The sequence below is a fragment of the Oncorhynchus nerka genome, linkage group LG17 (assembly GCF_034236695.1).
Source record: "Oncorhynchus nerka isolate Pitt River linkage group LG17, Oner_Uvic_2.0, whole genome shotgun sequence".
NCBI classification, from domain to species: Eukaryota; Metazoa; Chordata; class Actinopteri; order Salmoniformes; family Salmonidae; genus Oncorhynchus; species Oncorhynchus nerka.
Genome location: NC_088412.1, coordinates 33,843,760 through 33,857,721, shown reverse-complemented (window position 1 = coordinate 33,857,721; position 13,962 = coordinate 33,843,760). Strand labels below are relative to the sequence as shown.

The 13,962-nt window shown below is 44.3% G+C and overlaps 1 protein-coding gene across 2 annotated transcripts in view; it reads left to right on the top strand.

Moving 5' to 3' along the window:
* The window catches only part of lnx1 (ligand of numb-protein X 1), an 80,150-nt gene that overhangs the window by 49,352 nt on the left and 16,836 nt on the right, over positions 1 to 13,962 (top strand). For both annotated transcript variants that reach the window (XM_065003130.1, XM_029686409.2), the window contains 4 exons: positions 1,644 to 1,849; positions 3,202 to 3,603; positions 5,381 to 5,515; positions 11,534 to 11,711. In XM_065003130.1, coding sequence (XP_064859202.1) covers positions 1,644 to 1,849; positions 3,202 to 3,603; positions 5,381 to 5,515; positions 11,534 to 11,711 — 921 coding nt within the window. The remainder of the gene's footprint in view (positions 1 to 1,643; positions 1,850 to 3,201; positions 3,604 to 5,380; positions 5,516 to 11,533; positions 11,712 to 13,962) is intronic.

The window sequence follows — 13,962 nt, the reverse complement described above, 5'->3', positions numbered from 1 at the left end:
GATGCAGTATACAGGACGACCCTGGAGAACGAGAGGGATGGACAGAGGCATGAAGAGTGGAATGTAGAGGAGGAGGAGAAAGTGGAGGATGAACCATGATGTTCCTGATGGTGATTATGAGGAGGACCATTGGGCTGTGAGTCAGAAAGAGAGAGAGAGAAAGAGAGAGAGAGAGAGAGAGAGAGAGAGAGAGAGAGAGAGAGAGAAGGATCAGAGACCATATTATTCTCTAAGGCCGTCGTTGAGGAGGCTGTGAGAATAGATTAAATATTCATAGAATCCCTCTGGAGAAAGAAGAAGAGAGAGAGAGAGAGAGAGGGAAAGGGGGGGAGGAGAGAGAAAAGGGGGAGGGAGAGAGAAAAGAGGGAGAGAGAGAGAGAGAGAGAGAGACAGGGGAGAGAGAGAGGGGAAGGAGAGAGAGAGAAAGAGGGGGGAGAGAGAGCGAGGTTATATAACCAGCATAGGTCTGTGTGTTAATGTGCTCTACTCCCTGGAAGCAATCTGCGGTGATGAAGAGAAAATATTGACTTTGGAAGGGAGAAATTGCAGTGTGAGTAGAACTAGGGACTGGGGCTATGGAACAAGTGAGATAGGGGGAGAGAGTGGGCCAGAGAGAGAGAAAGATGGAGAGGTAGGGAGAGATAGAACCACTGATAGGTACAGAGCGATATAGAGCGATATAGATAGTGTATATAGCACACATTGTCCGAGGTAGCTGTGAGCTGGTTAGCTCTTGGCCCAGACTGTTGGTAGTATTGAACGGACACATACCAGTCCCTGCCTCCCCTATCTAATTGTCCAGTCCAGTCAGGGTGTGTCTGCTGCTCAGAGCTGGGAAACAGAGAGGACAACATACAGGAACAACTCTGCTTGGGAGAGGCTGAAGTTAGACCATCCCTTTGGTGACAGTGGTATTACTTTCACTCTTACACCTGAAAGCTGACACTGTGTGTTTGTGTGTAAGTGCATGGGTGCATATGTGTGTGTACCATATGAGGTTGTGGTTGTGTATTTGTGAGAATTTTAGATCTCATTTATGTGCCTGTACAGTCACTGTGTATCGGTGCAAACCCTGTGTAAAAGTTGTGTGATGTTCTATCCACCCAAGCAATAACCTTGTAGAAAATTAAATGTGAGGTTTTTCCCAAGCATACTTGGTACAGATGTGACTAATGATACAAACATAAGAAAGGATGATCAGCCAAGTGGATTCTCCCTTTCGGCTTGTAAAGTTTGTTTTGGTAACCCGGGGGAGTCGAGACAGCTGCTTCAACACCAAAACTCTCTACACAGTCTCTCTGGCTTTCTCGCACCCTTCTCTTGTTTGCTCTCTCTCTCTCTCTCTCTCTCTCTCTCTATATATATATATATATATATATATATATATATATATATATATATAAACGGACATACACCTGTCTCTCTCTCTGTTGGCCTTGCAATGCGTCTTTGAGAGATTTCCTTCTCATCATAGAAATCAGAGTATCACACTCTTTCTCTCTCTCTCTCTCTCTCTCTCTCTCTCTCCCTCTCTCTCTCTCTCTCTCTCTCTCTCTCTCTCTCTCTCTCTATATATATATATATATATATATATATATATATATATATATATATATATATATTTACCACCTTCACTCTCTCAGTGCTGGCTCTACCGCAGCTCCATCACTTGATCCCTGATGGTGAGGTTACCAGTATTAAGATCAACCGTGAGCCCTCGGAGCCCCTGGCCATCAGCATTGTGGGGGGCAACGAGACTCCCCTGGTGCGTATCCTCATCCAGGACATCTACAGGGAGGGGGTTATCGCCCGGGATGGACGCCTGCTGCCCGGGGACATTATCCTCAAGGTCAGTGTGTGTTTTTGTTTGGAGTACGGTGGAGTACTACTCGCCATGTATGTGACTGTATGTATTGTGTTTTGTGTTCGAATTTGAATTACATCACAGCTATAGACCTAACTCCTAATTTCAAAATGCTATAAATCCATTTTCAGAAAGGTTGGCAAATGAGCTTTTATTGTGTAATGAAATTATGAAAGAGATTGGTGTGTTTTTTCACTATCTAATCATGGCATTGGGTTTTTCAATTAAAGTCATGCATTTGTTTAAAATCTATCACTTGATTGTTTCATTTCAGAGAGACCAATAATCATGTTTTAAGCAGAATGCTACATACTGTATCCGCCAAACTCTGAGAAATACGTAGTACAGCTAGGTTTTACATAGTCAAATGTAAGAAATAACTACATTCTTTATAAATAAGTAGTACAGCTAGGTTTTACATAGTCAAATGTAAGAAATAACTACATTCTTTATAAATAAGTAGTACAGCTAGGTTTTACATAGTCAAATGTAAGAAATAACTACATTCTTTATAAATAAGTAGTACAGCTAGGTTTTACATAGTCAAATGTAAGAAATAACTACATTCTTTATAAATAAGTAGTGCAGCTAGGTTTTACATAGTCAAATGTAAGAAATAACTACATTCTTTATAAATAAGTAGTACAGCTAGGTTTTACATAGTCAAATCTAACAAATAACTACATAAGTGTACAAATTATACATTTGTGACATCAATAGTATTATATATATATATTTTTTAAGTATTCAATATAGTAATATGATGCCACCAGAGACCCTGGGTTCGCGCCCAGGCTCTGTCGTAACCGGCCGCGACCGGGAGGTTCGTGGGGCGACGCACAACTGGCAGTGCGGCTTGGTTGGGTTGTGTATCGGAGGACGCATGACTTTCAACTTTCAACCTTCATCTCTCCCGAGCCCGTACGGAAGTTGTAGTGATGAGACAAGATAGTAGCTACTGAAAAACTATTGGATACCACGAAATTATGGGGGGAAAAGGGGTCAAATTTAAAATTTAAATAAATAAATAAATATATATATATATAGTAATATGAGATCTGTAGTGAGACAAACTCATATCAAATATACAGGACACAAATACTCCATTCCAGCTAAACAGCGCATTGCAAAACATTTCTAAAATCTATGAATAAAAAAAGAACAGCAATATTTTACATAGCCATGAACATACCCATAACCAATAATTTCTGATAAAAAAAACACAAAGGTGAACAATTTGTGGATATAACGTTTTTGGACATAAACTCTTCAATATAACCTGCAATATAATCTGAGACTTAACTCCACCTTTACATATCTCTCCCGCTCGTCTTCAGGTGAACGGCATAGACATCAGCAATGTTCCCCACTGCTACGCCCTGGCCACTCTCAAACAGCCCTGCCAGCTGCTGCGACTCACAGTGCTGAGAGAGCAGCGCCACCGCTACCGTTCACACCCCCACGATGCGGCCGGTGGCTACCTGCCTCACGGCCTCTCCCACGGCCATCCCCTGAGGGATGACAGCATCCATGTGGTCCTGGCTAAGAGCACCCCAGAGGAGCAGCTGGGCATCAAGCTGGTGAGACGACCAGAGGGACATGGCGTCTTCATCTTCCACCTGCTGGAGGGCGGCCTGGCGGCACACGACGGGCAGCTCAGCATCAACGACCGCGTCCTCGCCATCAACGGACACGACCTGCGCTACGGAGCGCCTGAACATGCCGCATTGCTCATCCAGGTCAGTCTGCAGGGGTCAGGGGAGCATTGGTTGGTTGTCGTTTACAATTCTTGGTAATGGTGTGTGTCTGGTAGTGTGCTTGGTATGCTCTGGGTTCCTGGTATAGTATCACTATTAGCGGAGTGTGGTTCTGGTAAATTGCACTCTGTTGGCTGGCTTTGACCCCGTCCATTGCGGTTAATTGTGGTTAATTGTGGTGTGTCTGTGTTCGACTGGGCGCTGCTCTGCTGCTTGGCTGAGGCACTGCTTCCTGGTGGATGCTGGGTAATTGCGGTGGTGTGTTTCTTGTTGACTGTGGGATGTAGTTGTGCTCTCTGGGTTCTTATCTGAGGAGACTGGCTGGCTCTTGAGGGTCTCTGAGGACTCAACATGGCTGCTCACATCAGGCTGTTTCTGTCAGATATTAAGAACTGGCGGGAAACCAATTAAATGAGTCCAATTAAGGCAATTACAAGCTGGACTGGGTAATTTAGGAGTCAGCTCTGCTCCACAGAGAACACAGGCACTCTCAAAAGAGCAACTCTGAAGGCTGAGCTGCTGCGTGTGTGTGCGCTTGAATGTGTAATATGCGCACGTGTGTGTGTGCAAGTTCATATGAGTGAATGAGGGAGTGAATGAGGGAGTGAGTGAGTCATTGTGTGAGTGGGTGGACAACACAGAGTAATAAAGAGACTGAGTGAAAGAAGCTGGAGGAAAAGGCTGTAGAGAGGGGAGACATACAGACGAGTAAGAAAAATGAGGAGTTTAAAGTTGGAAAAGGGGTAGTGAGAGAAGGAGGGCTGCAGAAAGACTGCAGTGTTCTTAGAGACCGAAGAGAAAATGACCTGACTACTAATCTATGATCTATGGAGCAGCTCTGTCTCAGCAGGATGGGGGTCTAATGGGAGGATAAGAGTGTCACACACACACCAACCTGAACAAATGTACTCACATATACTGTAGACTGTGTGTGTGTGTGTGTGTGTGTGTGTGTGTGTGTGTGTGTGTGTGTGTGTGTGTGTGTGTGTGTGTGTGTGTGTGTGTGTGTGTGTGTGTGTGTGTGTGTGTGTGTGTGTGTGTGTGTGTGTGTGTGTGTGTGTGTGTGTGTGTGTGTGTGTGTGAGTGAGTGAGTGAGTGAGTGAGTGAGTGAGTGAGTGAGTGAGAGTGATTTGTAACAGAGCATCTGTTTATTATGTGGATGAACCTATCGGGGGTAATAAAATGTTTGATATATTTTACTGCCTGGCCAAGCTCTCTGTGGGGGATTCTTTCCCTAGAGCTCTCTTCAGGGGGTGGTAGGAGAGGGTAGAGAATGTCAACAGGAAATAGCTCATACTCTACCCCCAACACAGCATCTGGGAAGAGCAAGATGGGCCTGTTTGAACAGCTATGCACTCTTAGAGAAAAGGGTTCTGAAAGGGTTCTTCGGCTGTCACCATAGGAGCACCATTTTTGGTTCAGGTAAAAACATTTTTGGTTCCAGGTAGAACCAATTTGGGTTCCATGTAGAACCCTCTGTGGAAAGGGTTGTACATGGAACCCCAAAAAGGCTTCTTCAAATGGATCTCCTATGGGGACAGCCGAAGAACCCTTTTAGGTTCTAGACACAGTAGCAGTGTGTTTTCTGTGTCTGGGTCTAGTTTACGCGGCAGTGAAAGTTGTTTTTAAGGACTTGTCTGGATCAACTTTACTGAAGCTGTGTTCAGTGAGTATTTATGAGAGCTTAACCATGAGTTTGCATTGCTCTGTGTGTCTGTCTGGGTCTGAGCTTAGTTGTCCATCTGGTTGTCTCCTGTAGGCAAGTGAGGAGCGGGTCCACTTCATTGTTTCTCGTCAGATCTGTCTGCCTAACCCTGACATCCTGCAGGAGGCTCCATGGGGCATGGAAGGCCCCCCACCATACTCTCCAGTGGACATGGAACACACACTACTGGTGAGCAATGCATGACGTATGTACGAGCATATGCACACAAACACACACACAAACAAACACAAATACGTCAGACACTGCTTTGATTGAGGCGCTTTTCTTCAGATTGGACACACACGTTTACATACTGTACATAGGGCATCTATTCATCTATTCATACACAGGGATTTCAATTTAAAGGCAATGTCCCCGCTTTAGCAGAGACTGCTGTTCACTGTAAACACTGCAGATGTCGGCTCAATCAGAAATGACCTTTACATCTCTATTACGCAATCTGTAACGCTTCAGCAACACAGATTGCATACAGCCCTTATACACACACACGCACATACCGCATTAACATCTGCTAACCATGTGTGTGTGACAAATAACATTTGATTTGATTTGACACACACACACCAAAAAAAATACTTTGTTTTCCTGCCTCTTCTTCTCATGCTAAATATTGAATTTGATGTGAAAATGATCCTGAGCCGTATTATTCCTCCATCAAAGAGGAGTGTGTCATCCTGAGTTGTGTCAGAGTGTTCCACTCCTCTCAGAGAGCCATTACGCACGTTCGGAGCAGCCACCTCTCTCTCTCGCTCTCTCTACACAGTCTCTCTCTCTCTCTCTCTCTCTCTCTCTACACAGTCTCTCTGGCTTTCTCGCTTCCTTCTCTTGTTTGCTTCCTCTCGCGCTCTCTCTCTCTCTCTCAGCTTATTATCCCGAAGAAAACATCGCCACCAACCTACAGGATTCACACCCCCTCCACTGACACGCTAAAACAGGATTTTCTCCAGCTCCGTTATTGGAGCTGACAACTTCCCTTATTCTAATAACGATTAACTTCACAGCTCTCACACCTCACTTTCTAAGATTTTGAAGTTGTAATTCTCACAGACACACTGTTAAAAGTGGAGAATGTGTGACGGCGGAATCTTACCGTGTTCTTCAGATAAAACCTTGGCATCAAAAGCTAGTAGAGAGAGAATGAGGCTGTAATAAAAAGAACCCTGCAGCGATAGCAGGTAGCAACAATAACAATGTATTATTGTTCTGAGATAAGCCAAGTCACCTCCAGCAGGACTATAGATCATATTTAGACTAAATCTGACCAGGCCTTTATATTGTGTTTTAATATTGAAACACAGTAATGAAGTTGGCTCCTGTTGGATGTGTGTGTGTGTCTGTTGTAGCCGCTCTAGGGCCGTCAGCAATCCTAGTTTTACTGGAAGAAAAACAGGGCCGTACACCCCTTTAAATTTGAACACAGGCGCATTCACAGAGATATACAATTACAGCTACAGACACAGACATATACGCACACACTCGCCCGCGCTCACACACACTCTTACATCATACATGCCTTGCACACGCATACACCACCGTGTGCAGTACTGGTTAGTGCTTGTGACAGCTGTGGTTAGAGTAGTGTCCTGGGGTAGTCATGGCATGTGACTTGAGGGTCAGAAATGTGTGCGTGCAGCACAGTAGAGAAGCAGCACAGGCCACATCACATCAACCCCAATGTGTCCATGTTTTACTTGCACTACTCTACTCTCCCTGATTCACACACGTACACTCACATACACACTTTGTACAGTACAGATGTCAGATCTTCATTTTTTTTTCACTGTTTTGTCACGGAAAAAATGTCCTGCGAATCGGGAAATTCTAATGAGCCTCGTGATTGACACCTTCGCTGAAAACCTCTCTTTCTTTCTATGCCGGAACAGTCAAGTCATTTGGACTGGTGCCAGCTATCAAAATGATCCAATCACACTCGCGTACACAAAACGCTAAAAGCACCAGACAGAATATGAATAAATGTCCTACATGTCCTGTTCATGCAACATTCAAATGTACAAAAATGTATCTAAAATGCAACCGTACAGATCAACAACCCTAATGTTATGTATCTTAATAACACAAGATAGACAAGTGTCAAGTGGATCCAAAATGCAGCCATACGGTAGTAGGCTGCTACACCTAAACTATATTCTACTGTAGCCTATCAAAACACCAGTTTACATTCATACAAAGTCTTAGGTAAATTGCCACAGTAGATTTTGTCAGGACCCGGTTACGAACTCAGGTCTCCGGTGTGAGAAACAGTCACTTAGTAAACTGAGCCACTAATAGTCGGCAGAACCCAGAAGATGAGGCAGACACAGCAGTACTAGAGACAGTGATTTAATAAAGAAAAAGATCTTCAGGAAAAAATACAAATCCACAATGTCAAAAGTAATTCCAAGAGAAAAAAATGTATATCCTCCAAGACACAAGGAAAATCCACAAAGTGGTAAGAACAGCAGGGGAAAAAAACAAACCTCAAAAGAACAATCAAAAATAAACAAGAACAAAACCAGAGTACCTCAAGTTCACAGCATGGCTGGGTGCTAACATACAAACACAGAGCAAAGAAGTGAGGAAAACTAAGGGTTTAAATACAATCAAGGGAAACGAGGCACAGGTGCAAATAATAACTGGTGGGAACAAGGGAAAACAAAAGGGTCAAAAAGCACAATGGGGGCATCTAGTGACCAAAACCGGAACAACCCTGGCCAAATCCTGACAGAATCCCCCTAGGAACCGTAGCTTTCCCAGTCCACCAGATACTGCCAGGACCTCTGCACCCGGCGGGAATCCAGTATCCGATGCACGGTATAAGCCGACTGGCCTCCGATGACACGGGGCGGAGGGGGAGGTCTGCCTGCCGAGACAACGGGAGAAAAAACAACAGCTTTTAATAAGGAAATGTGAAACGTGGGATTAATCTTAAGGGATCTGGGTAAGTGTAGGCGATATGAAATGGGGTTCACTCTCCTGGCAACCTTAAAGGGACCGATGTATTTCTGGGACAGCTTGCGAGACTCCACCCGTAGCGGTAACTTTTTTGTGGAGAGCCAGACTCTCTGGCCGGGGCGCAGGGTAGGCCCGGGACGACGACGTCTGTTGGCTTGTTGTTGGTACCGCTGTGAGGAACGCAGAAGATTAAGACAGGTCTTCCTCCACGTAAGCCGACAGCGTCTGACGAACTTCAAGGCTGAAGGCACTCCGACTTCTGCCTCCTGTTCCGGGAACAATGGAGGGGCATAGCCAAACTGACATGCTTTGTGTGTTCTTGAAGGGAACTCGAAAAGATGAGGATGTCATCCAAGTAAACAAACACAAATATGTTAAGCATATCCCTAAGCACATCGTTTATGAGCGCTTGGAACACAGCCGGGGCGTTGGTCAGGCCGAAGGGCATCACCAAGTATTCGTAGTGACCAGTAGGCGTGTTGAAACCGGGTCTGATCCGCACAAGATGGTATGCGTTCCGCAGGTCAAGCTTAGTGAAGACAACTGCTTCCTGGAGCAGCTCAAAGGCTGTGGCCATAAGGGGTAGCGGGTAGCACTTATGGACGGTTATGGCATTGAGTCCCTGGTAGTCGATACAAGGACGTAATCCACCGTCTATTTTGGCCACAAAGAAAAACCCTGCTCCCGCCGGCGAGGTGGATGGACGCATGAGGCCTGCTGCCAGAGTGTCCTTGATGTAGGTATCCATAGCAGCTCGTTCGGGTGGAGATAGGGAAAAGATCCGACCCCTGGGGGGGAAGGTGCCCGGAAACAGGTCGATGGGGCAATCGTAAGGTCTATGGGGTGGTAGCATGGTGGCCCTCTGTTTGCTAAATACCAGTTTGAGGTCATGGTAACACTCGGGAACTCGGGACAGGTCGATGGATTCTAGAGACTCGGGAGGAGAACTCGAGGAACTCGGGAAGATATACAAGTGGCTTGGCACGTAGGACCCCACTGCTTGATAGTGCCCACAGACCAGTCGATGTGAGGGTTATGGCTGTGAAGCCAGGGGTATCCAAGGACGAGAGGGAACTCGGAACAGGAGATCAGATGAAAGTTCATCACTTCCTGGTGTTGGGAAACTGAAAGTCGCAAGGGGGTAGTGACACGAGTGACAAGTCCAGATCCCAAAGGGCTTCCATCCAATGTAGTAACCCTCATGGGGTCACTTAGAGGTTCAGAGGGAACGCCATTCTCCTTCGCCCAGACACCATCCATGAAGTTACCTCCGGCTCCAGAGTCTACCAAGGCTTGAAGGGGAAGCTCGTGGTTGTCCCAGGAATACAATACAATCGAGGGAAACGTGGCACAGGTGCAAATAATAACTGGAAACAAGGGGAAACAAAAGGGTCAAAAAGCACAATGGGGGCATCTATTGACCAAAACCGGAACAACCCTGGCCAAATCCTGACAGATTTGCCGTGGTAAATGAGGAAATACTTGATTTCTATTGTATAGAATGCTTGTCAAATAGATGAATCGCTCTTAATCGGTTCAAAAAGTTGTTCCGATGATAAGACGAACCAGAGGCCGAACATATCTTGAAAGACTTTGGTTGCAAGCAGGACTAAGGAGGCAACACCAACGTCATCTTTTAGGGAGCGGTAATGAGGTGAGCAATAATGGTTGCAATTGAGTTCAGCTGTGCAGGTGAATTTAGCACGTATTGATGGTTTAATGAGACATCAGCTGGCGACGTGCTAGTCGGAACTAGGAACGTGGCATATATTCCAATACATTCTGTAGGCTAACCTGTGGACCATCAGCTGATTTACAGGCCTACTGTAAAACAATAGATTTTCCTCCAGTGTGGATGCCCGCCCACGTTGTATAGTTAGGCTATGTATACTGATCAAAAATATAAACGCAACAAAAAGTAAAGTGTAAAGTGTTGGTCCCATGTTTCATGAGCTAAACTAAAAGATCCCTGTAATTTTCCATACATCCGAAAAGCTTATTTCTCTCCAAATAATTGCACAAAATTATTTGTTTACATTCCTGTTAGTGAGCTTTTAGACGGCGGATTCAAAACTTCAAGTTTTTCAATTTAAATTATGATACAACATTTTTGCAAACAATATAATGTTATATATATGGGGGATACACTCATCCTAGCTCTGCAGATGTCACTGAGAAGAGACACAGTCATTAGATCACTCGTTTTGGTGCTGCGTATATATGCTGTAGCTTGTCCTTGGTTGCAGATTCAGGAATGGCTGAAAAATTGCAACATTTACTTAGAGCTAACTCCGCAAATAGCACTGCTGGCTGATTGGAAAAGTCATAGTCAAACGATCAATGATATAATACTCTTAGGAAAAAATTGTATCTTTAATTTACAATATGAATTAACTATGAGAATAGAAAGGTTCAGAACTTTTGTGAAACAGCACAGTGGAAAAATATATGGCAGCTAGAAATCAAAACTGGATGGTCCTCAAAGTTAGATGGGAGGGGACTACAAACAAACAAAAGATAACTAATGTATAATATACTGTGTCTGTAAAATGTATATAGTATGATATATGGCATTTGGAAATGATGCAGACAATTACATTGATAGAAGCCACGATCTATGCTGAACAAAAAATATAAACGCAACATGTAAAGTGTTGGTCCCATGTTTCGTGTTCATGTTTCACAAAAAGCTTATTTCTCTCAAATGTTGTGCACAAATGTGTTTACCTTCCTGTTAGCGAGCATTTCTCCTTTGCCAAGATAATCCATCCCCCTGACAGGTGTGACATATCAAAGAAGCTGATTAAACGGCATGATCATTACATAGGTGCACCTTGTGCTGGGGACAATAAAAGGCCACTTTAATCTGCAATATTAAAGCTGATCTATACCCTTAAAACATTATTATAATAATACAGTAAACAAAACAGTGCTTTCAACTGCCCCTGGTTGTGTTTTTAAATATGTATTATTTTCCTTCTTCAATGAAATGTGTCAAATTAAGATCCGACATCTGTACATACACTCTCTCACTTCCACAAACCACAACTATTCTAAATAATCCTGAACATCACACACTGTACTTAGTCTTACACACTAAACCTCAACGCTTAGAATACAAGAAAACCCATTCGGCAGAAACAAACGACACAATAAACACTATATAGTGAATAAACATCTATTACAGTGTAACCATTCAACACATTTCTCACGTTGCACCACTCCCCTCTACAGGACTCATGTGAGAAGCCGGCGTGTTATGAGAAGACGGTGACGTTGTCCAAGGAGCCCCATCACTCCCTGGGGATGACGGTGGCAGGGGGTATGTCCTCCCGCGGCTGGGATCTCCCGGTCTACGTCACTAATGTGGACCCCAACGGAGTAGTGGGACAGGAGGGAACCATCCGCAAAGGTACAGCCTGGTGACAAACCTTCTACTGTACAACGCACACAGTCTCACACTCAAACAGTCCCACACACACCCACAGAGTCCCCCACACACTCGCACAATACACACTCATACACTCTCACTCAGTCATACGGTAGATTCAAATCCAATATTCCGGAAAGGGAGTTTTTTTTCTTTCCATTTTTCCTTGAATTGCTCCAATATTGGCATGATAGTTTAGTTTCTCTGTTTCGTGCAGTCCCTGCTGGTCACCACGATTCCAGAGTTGGTACTGCAGACGGGCTTCATCTGTCATGAGATGTGTGTGAGTGACTTGTCCCTTATGTAGAACAGACTGATTGAGATAAACAGTCAGACTGGTGCTTAATTACCAAGGTTATTTATCCAACAGGAAACACAGGGGTAGTGCTGCGGATCAGGGCTCACCAAATTGAGTCTAACACACATACACACACCTCAAATTTGATTAAGTAAGTTCCAGAGGAAATGACAGGTTGCACTTTATCAGCTCATTATACAAAATTAGTCAGCTCTGAAATAGACAAACAGACGCACTCCCAAAATGATTGGATACACTTGCGGCGGGCCTGTTATGGCTATGTACTGCAGTGTGTGAAAGTATAGTTGTGTTTCCGGGTGTGTGGGGTGTCAGAACATCTGAGGGAGCTCTCTGTGCCGGGCCAGACATCAAAGGGCAGTGGAGGCATTTAAACCCAGAACCTCCTGCTGATCCTAGGGATCCACCTCAGAAAACCACAGTACAGAGAGACCAGACCCCGCTCTGCCTGCCTGCCTGCCTGCCTGCCTGCGACTAGCTAGGTTTCCATCCAATTGGTGACAGATTTTCATGCGAATATTCTAAAATCTGCATAAAGAAAATATGTGCATTTTCCTTGTCGCCGTTAGAAAGTGCGTGACGACGTTGCGCACACAACATGTACTTTTTCCACTTAAGTGTCGATTTTAAACTCGACAAAAACTGTTGCGTTAAATAGCAACGGTGCCTACTCCGGTCTTGGCACGTGTGCTCTAGCAGATACAGTGTGGGTAGGCTAGTCTACATGAGGACATTGTTATTGATAAAGAGCCAGAGTATTTTTACTTGTCAAGCGGCGGTCAAGCATTGATCATCATGACACCAGAATAAGACCAAAGGTGTTTCTTGAAAAGCAGCATCAAAAATCATCACACTGTGCACTTTCACCATCATGTTTTTATTTAGCCAGGCTAGTCAATTTAGAACACATTCTTATTTACAACGGATGGACTGGCATGATGAATAAGGCCTCCTGTCGGGACGGGGGCTTATAAAAACAAACCAACAAAACCCTGATGTAAGACAAAACAACACAGACAGAAAACACTGGCAAAAGCACAAATAAAACAGCAAACAGACAATGGATGAGTGTGTGTGAGTGCAGGCGAACTGAAGTCAAACTGCTGCCACTTGAATAGGGCACAGTGTCATCCGCATACAAATGTATATCAGCTGTCTCAGTATTGTCTCCCAATGTTGGTGATGTAGTTAATAAACAACAGGGATCTAAAACGTATCCTTGCGGCACACCCGAGCACAACTCCACTGTGTCCGACTTACATCTGACTTAACACGCTGGGTTCGATTGGACAGGTAGTTCACAAACCACTCCAGAGCATGACCAGTAAACCCAACACACTTCTATCTCTGCACCAAGACGGTATGGTCCACAGTGTCAAACGCCTTTGACAAGTCTATGAATACAGATACACAATGCAGCTTCCTATCCAGGGTACATTGAACATCATTCAAAGTTGTGAAGTTCATCATAACTTGTTTCATCTGTAGCCTGATAAACTGCATGGTTTCCCCTAGTCGCAGTGGGAGGAGCACACACACTAGGTGACATGGCCATACTCATATTCGTAATTGTATACATAAATTGACAGTTGATAGTTGGATCGGGTGATACTTGTGATTGGAAAAAACGTAAATGTTTTAATATGTCTAAGTAGATGTTGGAAAAATACCTCCATGCACCTTTATAGACCAAACAAGCTGCATATTAGGAGCCGCAGAGTGTCTGTGTGTCCTCAATTTGCAGCGAGCAGACAAGTTTGCTATCTGTCAGAATGCACGTCAGGCATTTTTTTCCCTACCCTCGCCCCGCTTGTTAGATATTATGCACATTGATAGCAAACGTCCTTGCCATTTGATTTATCATAGTAGCAGTCTGAATGATCACACCGAAACAGAGAAGTGAAAGTGATCGGGTGA